General features: G+C 40.9%; 1 protein-coding gene across 2 annotated transcripts; it reads right to left on the bottom strand.

Annotated features, from left to right (window-relative positions):
- Nucleotides 1-6,265: 6,265 nt before the first annotated feature.
- six2a (SIX homeobox 2a) lies at nt 6,266-11,883 on the bottom strand. Of its 2 annotated transcripts, none has more exons than XM_061790662.1 (2): nt 10,669-11,883; nt 6,266-7,263 (listed from the first exon to the last, which is right to left on the bottom strand). In XM_061790662.1, exons 1-2 carry the CDS (start codon nt 11,226-11,228, stop codon nt 6,879-6,881), a joined length of 945 nt encoding a protein of 314 aa, XP_061646646.1. In that variant the 5' UTR covers nt 11,229-11,883; the 3' UTR covers nt 6,266-6,878. The 2 variants fall into 2 exon arrangements, 1 of the variants encoding a protein (XP_061646646.1); XR_009790898.1 differs by having other exon boundaries at nt 7,185-7,263; nt 10,561-11,883.
- Between the last annotated feature and the right edge of the window lie 240 nt (nt 11,884-12,123).

Genomic DNA, 12,123 nt, shown 5'->3' with positions numbered 1-12,123 from the left:
GCATGTGCGTGCTTATCAACTGTGCAATCTCAGCTGTTTGGCAGGTTGAACGTGTGAGAATTTTTAGCTGAACCCCCACCCACACACACACACACACACACACACGCGTTCACGGCAATTCCTGACGAGAATGACAAGGAAGTTCCCTTCCTCTGCTGCTCGTAAGATGGGCCAGAAAAGCCGTGGACGGTAAAATGTGTTGTTGCACAAGCTCAGTAAATCCCTCCAAGCCCCAAACAGTGATTGAAAAATAACATTTGGAGCGGAGGTGCCAGGCTAAAAGTTCATGTTTTTTTTTTCGCCATGTATTATTCATGTCAAATGTTTGAGAAACCAATTAGCTGATAAGAGTAACAGAGGAGCTATTTTGGCACTCGTTTTGGCATAGAAAAAACTGTAAATAGTAGCAGGATTTTATATTTATATATATAAAGTCAACTTCAGATGGGCTAAGCAGGTGCGGCTGGCCAATATACAAAACTTCACCAAGAAGACATGAAGAAAATAAATAGAAATGAAATAATAAAAGAACAATATTTTGAAATATCTATCTTTCGATGAGCAGGACAAATACTATGTGTCGACCTCATTTTTGTCACGGGCCACATCACAGTTACGGTTTTCCCCTTATGACTATGAAAACCATATACAGTATATTTATAGTCACCTCACTATATTATTTCATATACAAAATTGTCCCAGCATTTAATTGTTGCGTATATTGTTAACAACAAATTGAATTTGAAATCAGAAGTCATGGAAAATTGCGGCACACACATTTTAAGTCTACAGCTATTGTTTGTTAAGAAGGGATTGCTGAAAAAAAATGAAAAGAACCAACCTATTTCGCAAGAAACAAGTAATTCATTGCTTTAGCGGGCCACATAAAGTGGTGCGGCGGGCCAGATCTGGCCCCCAGGCCGTCGCGCGATGACGTTGCTTAGGAAAAGTGGAGTCGAATTCATGGTCAACAGTGCTGTCTTTTCCTATGTTCGAAATGAAGCACCTTTTCATTTCGCCTCGACCTGATGACCTTTTCTAGAAAGGTCAAGGAAAGTTGGTATAAAGGTTAGGAGATGTGACGCTCTAAATAAGCCCAAAGCCTCTCAAAGTTTAAAGGTTGTACATGCAGTAGCTCCTCTTCGAGACGAGAACTCGGAGTTGGACGACGGTGGGGCGCGGGATTCTTGTTGCTAGAGTGGAATGCAGCTCGATTTCCAGAAGCCACTTAAGACAACAACTTTGGAAATCTCCTGTCCTTCTCCATCCTCTGTCTCTCACTTTCCCTCGGTGAGTCTCAGGCCTCGCAGTTGTACGTGAGCATCGTAAACAAATAGAAAAAAAATAAAAAGTCCCGAGAGCCAATAGTGCAACCAGGTTAGCGTGACACATTACTCAATGGTTACAAAATTAAAATATAAAAAGCAGGGAAATACAAATAAAGGAGAGAGTTAATATAAATAATAATGGAGTAGTAAAAACGTGCTACTACCCACCTCTGCCTGTTGATTGATGTCTGCATGCTCCAATAATTGTCACTGCGTAACTGGATCAGATTTCGAAAACTCAACCAGTTGCCATTGGGGCTAAGGATAAGCCATTTGGAATCTGGACAAAACTGCAAATACCGGAATTGGCATCAGTGGTGCCGAGCGTCCCCATCCCCTGGAAACAAACGAGCACCATTCTTCCTCCAGTTGGGCCTTGGCGGAGGTCTACACTATCATGAGTGACATCCGATTTTTACACTTGTGAAGCGCGGTCATTCCCAATCAGTGTGCTATGAGATCATCAGGTGTGCCGTGGGAAATTTTCCAATTGCACTTAATCGGCCAGAAAATTAGTCTTTATTAGAAATTAAAAAAAAAATAAAAAATACATTTTAAAACAAGTCATGTTTGTTCATTTATCTATTCCAGTCACTTGTTGTGACCGCTAGAACAATGAAATGCTTTTCCACTCGATGGAAAAGTAACATAGTAATAGGGGAATATCGGTCAAAAATACTTAAAAAAAACAAAAACACAATACAAAAGGTATATAAAATTTAAAAAAATTATTCCAATGAGTGCAATAAATATTTGATCCCCCTACAAGAGGTGCCCATCAACCAATGAGCAAGACTCCTGATCTACTCGTGTGAACAGAAGAAATTTTGGAGGAATCGATTTTCAATCAACAAATTGCAATAACACGGTTTAAAGACTAAAGCGCTGTCGAAAAACGTCAGGGACAAGATTGTAGATGTGCGCGAGGCTGGACTCGGTTACGAAACCATCAGCTGAAAGGCTCGGCGAGAAGGTGGCAACTATTGGCGCTGCGGTTGCAAAGTGGAAGACACTCAATTGGCCTTGGTCAAGATCTTGTGAAGTGAGGGTGATCATGAGAAAGGTAAGAGAGCAACCTCAAAGTACACGGTGGGAACGTCTTCATTTCTTTGTAAGTACGCAAACATATCAATTCAGCAGGGAATAAATCATTATTCACAGGAGTAATTGACGCCTCTAAAATATTTAGAATGGTCTTTCAGGCGTGATGTGTCACTTCAACATTTTTCCTCGGCACCAAGGTAGGCTTTCGGCCAGTAGGTGACATTTTCAGCGATGAACGGAGGATAGGTTCTCAGAATCAAATCTGTGAAAAGGGGAATTCTGCTGCAGTCAAGCCAGCCTCCGCTCGTAAAGTAGCAGTCAAGCCAGCCGCCCCTAATTTTCTTCATACTCGGCAGCGGAATAATGGAGTCGTGACTATACGGGGAAAACTGGAGAGAACTTTTTAGGCACATTCTGTGATTTGCATGAAAAATATCTCACGGAACGCCACAAAGTATGAATTCTGATATAATGATGATCTCATCACAATTTATCTGCGTATTTACTGACTCCGGGTGAACTCTGGGCCTGTTTAGTTGAACACAAAGCTGTTGTTCCGTTGTATGAGTGGCAACAAGTGGCGACAAAGTTATAATTGCACCTTCTGCGAAAGTAATTGTTGTGTCTGTCACTATACGTCATTGACATAGATGGATGAACAAAACTAATTCTCTTTGGAAATAAAAAAATTACTTTCGGACCGGTTAATGGCACATCTGATTTCTCCTCAGCGGTTGCAAACGACTGCGCTACACCATCGCAAACGAGCACCACACTAATAAATATATTATTGAATTCAAACTTCTCTGAAGGCGTCTTTCTGAACACTACAAGCTTTAACGTGCCCTTCGGGGCTCAACCGAGCCCAATGCGGCGGAAAACTTTCAAAAAAGGTGTCGTTAATTGTCACGTCAGACTCATTTAATGAGACGCTATCGAGTGACAATCGCTGGAAAAGTCATCCGAGTGGATTGAATGCCAACCAAATGGTAGAGGTTGGACGTGGCTAACACCTGGGAAAGCACCTAGATGTTTTTTTTTTCTTTCAACATTCAGCTCCCGCCACCATCTTGCTCTCCTTTTTGACTGTAACACAATACACTACACACACACTGCTGTTTTATAGCATGCACCTGATACTGTATAGTCCAAAATGTACACTGACAGCAGCAGAATGGGTTTAACTCTTTTTGCAGGTTCATAAACATGTTGCATGCTCACCTCAACATAGGAGGAGGAGGAGGAAGAGGAGGAGGAGAAGAGGTGAGCTCTCCATCCATTGCAATAAGAAATGTAGGAAAATGTTATATTTTTAAATTGATCAAATGTCAAAAGGGTAAGGGCTCACAAAAATGGGCCATTTTCTAGATATCCATCCATCCATCCATTTTCTGAGCCGCTTCTCCTCACTAGGGTCGCGGGCGTGCTGGAGCCTATCCCAGCTGTCATCGGGCAGGAGGCGGGGTACACCCTGAACTGGTTGCCAGCCAATCGCAGGGCACATCGAAACAAACAACCATTCGCACTCACAGTCATGCCTACGGGCAATTTAGAGTCTCCAATTAATGCATGTTTTTGGGATGTGGGAGGAAACCGGAGTGCCCGGAGAAAACCCACGCAGGCACGGGGAGAACATGCAAACTCCACACAGGCGGGGACGGGGATTGAACCCCGCACCTCAGAACTGTGAGGCTGACGCTCTAACCAGTCGGCCACCGTGCCGCCCATTTTCTAGATAAGCAATACAAATATTTCGAGATATTAAATGTTTGGTGGGGATGGCCAAGTTTTTTTTTTTATAATCTTTTTCTTTTACATACTTTAAATTTGATTAAATTATAACTATTTAGGAAGGATGAAGGATCTATATCACATAATATTTATTTTAATACTGAATATTATACATATATATAAATCATATATATATATATATATATATATATATATATATATATATATATATATATATATATATATATATATATAAATCATTTGGATCTTAAGGTCTATCTGATTTTTGGATGTCAGCTAAAAAAAAAATCAATGTTCAGAAGAACCATATGATAATAGCTTTATAAATGTGTTTATAATTGATGTAATTTAATGTCATTTATTAGACACCGCCAGAGCACATATTACACGTAAGAAAACTGTGATAGCCAAAAATCGTGTTACATGTTTTTGCACGTCATGTGATGACAGTTGTAACTTTCTCGCACGCATGAGAAACTTTCTGGTGCACACGAGAAACATGTTTTATTTCTATTTTACTTCATGTACGGGGCTCTGCATACGATAGCAATCACATAATAATCTTATTTTCCAATCATTAAATGCAACTTAAATCCAAGCAAAAAAAAAAAAACAAAATAAATCAATCAATAATGAAATGGTGTTTCAAATGATTCGAAATGGGTTCCGATTTTGGCCACAATTGTATGACTTTATAATTATGCTATTAATCTATCAATCTATATCTATCAGCAGGACAGTCTGAAGTCCTTTCCAAGCAGCCTGCAATAAACGTTTGACCACTGACCCCTGTGATGGGGAGCTAAGTGAAGAGTTTCCCCAGTGGGACCAGTAATGTGTCACACTAAAAATGTTCCCTCCTTACAGACTACATGCTGCACCTGACACTGACCAAAGCAAAAAAAAAAAAAAGGCCACTTAAGCTATCTGATTGCATTTCATCTGATCTTGGACGCAGGCGAGAGGTTGAAGTAGTTCCACAAATGTACATTTTTATGTCAGCTCCCGAGTGAAATGTTCGTTTGAAAGTAAACTCAAGCTGTCAAAAAGAATCTTTTGCTGGAACAGTTAGGGAGCATGTACACCATTTTAAACTATACTTCTATCAAACTCCGTTCCAACTTGTGTTACATGTTTAATCAGCTAGAAGCGTGCATTAATTTGGATTTTGATGATAAAATACAAAAGCAATAGTGCTAAAAAAGAAATTAAAAAAAAACAATCATAAAAAAACGTCGAATTTTCTTGCAAGTAAAAATGCAATTCCTCTCAAATCGAAAACCTATTGACGTTGTATCCTGACACGTGATTTAAAGTGTCAAACTGTTAATGATTTTTAGTCCGCCAAGAGAAGTGTTTCGTGGGCCTGCCTTGCTCTGTGGCTTTTACGAGACTTTTTACACGCTCATTTGCGTGGGGGAACATCACATTAACGACACGCTGCCATGGTGACGCCGATGACGTCATTGCGTAGTTTGTAATGACTATTTGTCTCTTCAAAACACAACATAAACATTCACACTATGGGTGAAAGACGAAAAGGAATATTAGTGACGTCATTGTTGTGATGGCGTATTAAAGACATTTTTTTCTTCTTTTTTTCGATTTAGAAAAATAACATGATTGTGTGCACACACACAACTATGGAAATCCTTCGTTTTCGACTGAAGTATTTCCCCAATAAAAAACAAAACTCAAAATAGCATTTCAGCCAGAAATCTTCACTTAATTCGCCCATTTTGCATTGAATTAACTTATATTAAATAACTTTTTTGGCAATTTTGAAAATATCAGCAACATTCCTTTTTTAATAATCACTAAATTTCCCATGTAAATAAGATTAACTGATCAGAACACACAAATTAGCCTTTTAAAGGGAGGTTAATTAGGGTGAATGATAATGAATTGAAAACATTTGAACTAATGTGACACATGCGCGCAGATTTAAATTCAGTTTGAAAAAATGTTTTTACTAGCTTGTAATAAAGTATAACAGAAGAAAATATCGTAAAAACAGAAAGACAATCATTGTCCGCATGTGTTGTTTGTTTTCAGTTTGCCTTGCTGAGATTTATCCAACAGTAAAAATATCATAAAAATAATAACAATATTGCACGTTGAATCAAAGAAATGGTCCAATCCATATTTCTTGTCTTTTTATTGTAAAGGTTATATGAAACTATAGGCGATTCCTTTTAGGCTTCATCGTGTAAACTTCACATGCAGTCTTTTTTTTTTTTTTTTTTTTTTTTTTTTTTACTCCAAATGATGATAATAATAATCATCATCATCATCATAATATCAAGAGATTATTGAAAGATATTTCATCTTATCACGGCTCTTTATGTAAGACACTTGAAGACGACTCCCCCTTAGTCACTCCCCCCCCCTGCATAAATAAAACTAAAACAAAACTAGTTGGGCTCTCTTAGAAAACCCTGTAAACAAAGAAAAACGATCTAATCCACCTAGAAAAACAATTAGCAATAATTAAGACATTTTTATTATTATTGTTTTCAACAATCTGACATGTTACATTTTGCTAAAAATACTTTTTTTCGTTTGTCTTTCCACTGTAATGGACCCACCTCACCTTTGTTGCCAATTGAAGGGGAAATGTTGTCCTTTTTAAGTGCTTTCTTTAAAAATAAAAAATAAAAAATAAAAAAAATCCCCACTGGCACATTTCTGCACTCTCTCTATTACAAAAAAAGGGGGAAACAAGCGAAAAACGTCCTCCGCAAACTTCTTCTTCTACGAGCCCAGGTCCACTAAGTTGGACGACATAGGGTTCAGTATGGTGTCGTGGTGCATGGGGTGGTGGTGGTGGAGGTGGTGGTGGTGGTGGTGGTGCACAGAGTCGCCGCCGCCGCCGCCGCCTCCGGGGACCGGGATGGCGCTGGGGCCGGGCGGAGGCGCCAGGCCGTGCAAGGGGGCCTGCAGCTGGCCGCCGCCCGCGGAGCCGTGCAGCAGCAGCGCCGGGCTCGGGGGCGTGTGGTGGTCCGGCGTGCCCGCGGGCGTTTTGTCGTCGTCCGAGCTCCCCAAAAGAGTTTTACTTCCGTTCATGGAGGAAGTCAGTGGATTGTTGTTGTTATTGTTGTTGTTGCTGTTGTTGTTGTTGGCGTTCTCATTGTTCTCCCTGCAAACACACACATGCTGTCAATATTTTGCACATTTCAAAAGAATGCATTCCTTTGTCATGAGCAAAACATAAATGACGCACGCAAATGCTATTAAAAATATCGAACACGTCGCCATTACAGTTAATAACATGCATTGCCCGAGCTAAATGTTATAAGTCGTGAGTAATCGCTTCATTATTGCATTCAAATAAACGCAAATTCATCATTTTCTTAACTTTACATTGATTGGCATGAAGACCACAATTAAATATGACACAAAATGACATTTGTACACATCAATAATACACAGTGGACAAGTGTAACTATACTGTAAAGCCGTGTAATTTCTGTATTATAACAGTAAAAGTTAAATTAAATACACCTAAATTGTTTTTGGGTGGAAAATATTATAACAATGTATTTTTGCTATTATATTAACTACAGCTGTCCTTATAAATGTTGGAAGACGTTTTAAAACATGTACACTGAAAAAACGTGACTGACCCGATATTCCTCATATTTTAATCACGTGTAACCGATTTACATGTTCCAATAAAGTCAATTCCAAGAGCTTTTTTTTTTTTCAGTGTCCCATTCTTTGAAGAAAACATGATCAGGCAGAACACATTTATTTTATTTTGAAATCAAACTAGAGGGCATTTGAGAATACCACAATCATGAAACAAAAGTGCAATAAAGATAATTATCTGATGATTCATTCATCAATCATATCACCCCAACTGGACATATTGGTAATGTTTTTTTTTTTTGTGTTGAGAATATATGACTTCCGTGTGCATTAGGATTATGTATTATGGCAATAGGTGATGTATTTTAGTGAGATTTGCCAAGTGTGCGTTATTATTACCACTTGAATCAGTTGGATGTTTGCACTTTTTAAAAGCAGTTGCAATCCTGGACAACACGTTTTTTTTTTGTAGTGTGAAAATGTGGAATGCTTTCATGGAGTGCTCCTCCTCTATAAAAAGGATTCGGAGCAAATTCGGCACGCCAACATGTGCGAGCCGCCTAAACCTAAAGTCGTCGTCCCTCTCCCACACATGCACGCGCGCGCTGTGTGGGAAGACGTGATTTATTTGCAGCTTTCAGCCTCGAATTATTGGCCTGAGGGTGAAAGAAGACACCGAGCATGCAAGCATGCAGCCAACACCTGACAGCAACATGTCTTCGTCCCCTTCGAAAGCACACGCGCGCACACAACCCTGAGGTGTTTTCTTGTGTGGTCATCTGCAGGATATAGCAACATATTTTGGATTCTTATAGCTCCTGAAAGCACCGGTTATATATCATAAGTGTAGTTATTAAACATCAAAGACTTGTATCACCAGATGAGAGCGTGGCCTGTCCTTTTGTTTTCTTTCAACCATCACAACCGCTTCAATAAAATCAGAAAAGTATGTTCACTTTTTTAATGGGGAGCGTCACTAAAGTGTCTCAGCAACATGTTGCACGGAAGTTCACTTTTTTTGAAGCTGCAATTTGGCGACCAAACATACAAAATGTATCAGCAATTGCGATAATATTGTTTTTTTTTAATGTCACAATTTTATTTAACACAACAATCATGACTGAAAAAGTTCTATTTGTCTCCTCAACAATCAGCAATAATAATAATTTAAGAAAAAAAAAAAAAAAAACAAGAGTGCAGTTTATTTTGGGCAAAACAACTGACCCGGGATCTGTTTTGGGTCATGAGCGTATAATTTTGGCAAAGGCGCCATTGTTGTGAAGTCATTGAGCTGAGGGAAAATACAATTATCCAGTGAACAGCGGCGGCAGTATTTTGATTTCCAATATGGCAGGGTCCTATATTTAGGGTCAGGGCCCCCAAATGGGTCCAAGGCCAGGATTTATTGCAGCAGTGCAAAACTGTTGTAACTATTACAATAATGAATGTAAATGTATGTTTTATGTGTGAATTAAGATGTACAGCATGTCGATGGCTGTTATGGCAATACATGAGTGAGGTTGAAAGGATACATTTGACTTCCTAGCACAGGGGTCCTAAACTTGGGGTTGGGGCTGCAAAATGGGCCCTAAGTTGTGGTTTTATTGGGTCATCAGTGGTGAGATACTATTTATATTATTAAAATATAAAACAGTTACATTAATGGAAAGGCGTGTCTTCTGTGGACATTGACATTGCTTTATGTACAGAATATTTTGATTCATTTCCAAAGGGCAGGGGGTCTCCAACTTTAGGGTCAAGGCCCTAAAACGGGTCCCAAGTCAGATTTTAATGGGTCATCAGGAGTATAATACAGTACTGGAAAAATTATTTCCCCCCCACCCACCACTATTACATGAATTGCACAAATGCAAACGTATACATTATCACCATTTTATGTGGAGTATATCTCAATGTTGTGGCAATAGATGATGTATTTTACTGAGGTTACGTACAAGGTGCCAAAGGTTTGCTTTATGGAATAGTCAAATACAGTCAAAATATTAAATATGAAAATTACAAGCGGGTTGGGAGTCGGATTGGTTTTAATGGCGGCGGCCCTAAAAGTTGGGCGAGGGCCCCAAAATAGATCCCAAATTGTGATTTTGATGGGACATCAGGAGTAATTGTTTGAATCAATACATTGAGGACATGAATGTAATAATTGTCACATACAGTGACTAAATTGGAATGGAAATCTATGATGTATAATAGGGAGGTTGGGTGTGTGATGAACAAAAGCTTGATCTATGGAATGATCACGTCATCCAAATATAAAAAATATATATAAATGTAGTACAACTGGATTTACTATACAGCAGGGGTCCTAAAAGTTAGATGAGGGGCCCAGTTGCGGTTTAATGGGTCGTAGACATATGTTGTTGTTATTATACATTCAGTGTCTTCTGAGTACATTTTGACCGATACTGTAAATATTAATTTGAAGACAATTTATTTTAGGAACAAATAAATAGCTTCATGGAATGGTCAGGCATAGTCCAAAAATATATATATGTAAAAATCCACAAAATAAAAAATATGCAATGGCCGAGTAAAGTCAAAATATACAAAATATATCCTACATACAGGTTGGGAGTGTGCAGCTGCATATGGCAAGGGTCCTACAAGTTAGGTCTGGCCTCCAAGTTTTGTTTTGATTGGCTCATCAGAAGCAAAATCCTTTTTTTTTTTTTAATTATCAAATTGAATTTATGAATGTGAAATTTTAAATCTCATCTTTATAGGTACAGAATAGTGTCTATCCATTAGTGAGCTCGGCTGCATGCCGGACGAAAGCTTATCCCAAATGTAAACTAGTCAAGTGAATGGGAAAAGTTCTCCCCACCTTGCTGAGCGTCTGAGTAGTAGCAGTAGTAGTAGTAGTAGTAGTAGTAGTAGTGGTAGAGGTAGTTTACATGCGTTCCCCAAAGCAGTTGGAGTCCCAAGGGCTCACCTCTCCTTGGCCTCTGCCGCGCGGTCCCGCTGCCGCCGGTTCTTGAACCAGTTGCTGACTTGCGTGGTGGTGAGTCCCGTGGCCTCGGCCAGCTCTCGCTTCTCGCGCGGGGACGGGTAGGGGTTGTGCGTGTACCACTCGCGCAGCACGCTGCGACTCTTCTCCTTGAAGCAGTAGCTGGTCTCCTCGCCGTCCCAGATGGAGCGCGGCAGGGGGAACTTCCGACGCACTCGGTACTTGCCCACGGCGCCCAGCGGCCGTCCGCGCAGCTTCTCCGCCTCGACGTAGTGCGCCTTCAGCCACAGCTGCTGCAGCTTGGGGTGGTTGTGCGCCGAGAACTGGTGGCTCTCCAGGATCTTGTAGAGTTCGCGGAAGTTGCCGCGGTGGAAGGCCACCACCGCCTTGGCTTTCAGCACGCTCTCGTTCTTGTGGAGGTGCTCGCACGCCGGCAGCGACCACAGGAAGCGGCCCAGGCGCTCGATGTTGCCGCCCTGCTGCAGAACCTCGCACACGCACGCCACTTGCTCCTGCGTGAAGCCGAACGTCGGCAGCATGGACATGGTGGACAAGCTGGGGGGACTTTGTGGGTGCTTCCCACTCAGTCCATTAGGTGACACTCCACTCCGGCCATGGAAAAAAACCAAAAAAACCAAAACAAAACCAACCAACTCCTTCCTCCAAAGTTGGGGAGAAACCAAGACAAAAAAAAAAAGTTGCCGCAGTCTTCTCCTCCTCCTCCTCCTCCTGCTTCTCCAAGCTTGTCGTGGAGGAGCTCCCTTTTAAAAATATTATTCCAAGCTGGCAAACACGCGCGGACGTGCAGCCTGATTGGTCGGTCACCCGAGCCCGGGGACGGCGCGGAAGAGACAATAGCCCGGCGTGGAATTATTCGCCATGGTGACGCTGTCACTCAAAAAAAAAAAAAAAAAAAAAGTAACCTGACGCGCGTGGAGGTGGAGGTAGCGTTCTTCCCGTCCGCCACGCCCACCACTGGAAATATTACGCGCACACAGACACGTCCAAAACAGAGAAAAGAAAAAAAAAAAAAGGTTCACCTCACTTTGACGGACACCTGGAGGAGCCAAAGAACGTCTGGTGACGGGGGCGCGCACGTCGACTTCGAGGAGGAGTACACCGGAGCGCGCACAAGTCAATGAGGATGACGTGCTGCGTTCGCTTGCAAAAAACGGATTCGTTTACACGCACGAGAAAAGACTGAATCACTATCACAAAAGTTTGTGAGCGCGCGCGCGCGCGTGTGTGTGTGTGTGTGTGAATGGTGAGGTTGGATTTAATATTCAGATGTATTGTTGCACAGGTGCATGCAGTTGCGCTCATACGTTTACACACCCTGGCAGATGTTTCCCTGTGAAAAACTTGCATTTAGATGTCTACTAGTAAAGTTTGATTTGATCTAAAACAAAAAAAAGTCATCTTTAAAAATGCGGCAGAAGA

Source organism: Phyllopteryx taeniolatus, chromosome 11 (genome assembly GCF_024500385.1).
Source record: "Phyllopteryx taeniolatus isolate TA_2022b chromosome 11, UOR_Ptae_1.2, whole genome shotgun sequence".
In the NCBI taxonomy this organism is placed as follows: domain Eukaryota; kingdom Metazoa; phylum Chordata; class Actinopteri; order Syngnathiformes; family Syngnathidae; genus Phyllopteryx; species Phyllopteryx taeniolatus.
This window is presented reverse-complemented; position numbering and strand designations above follow the sequence as displayed.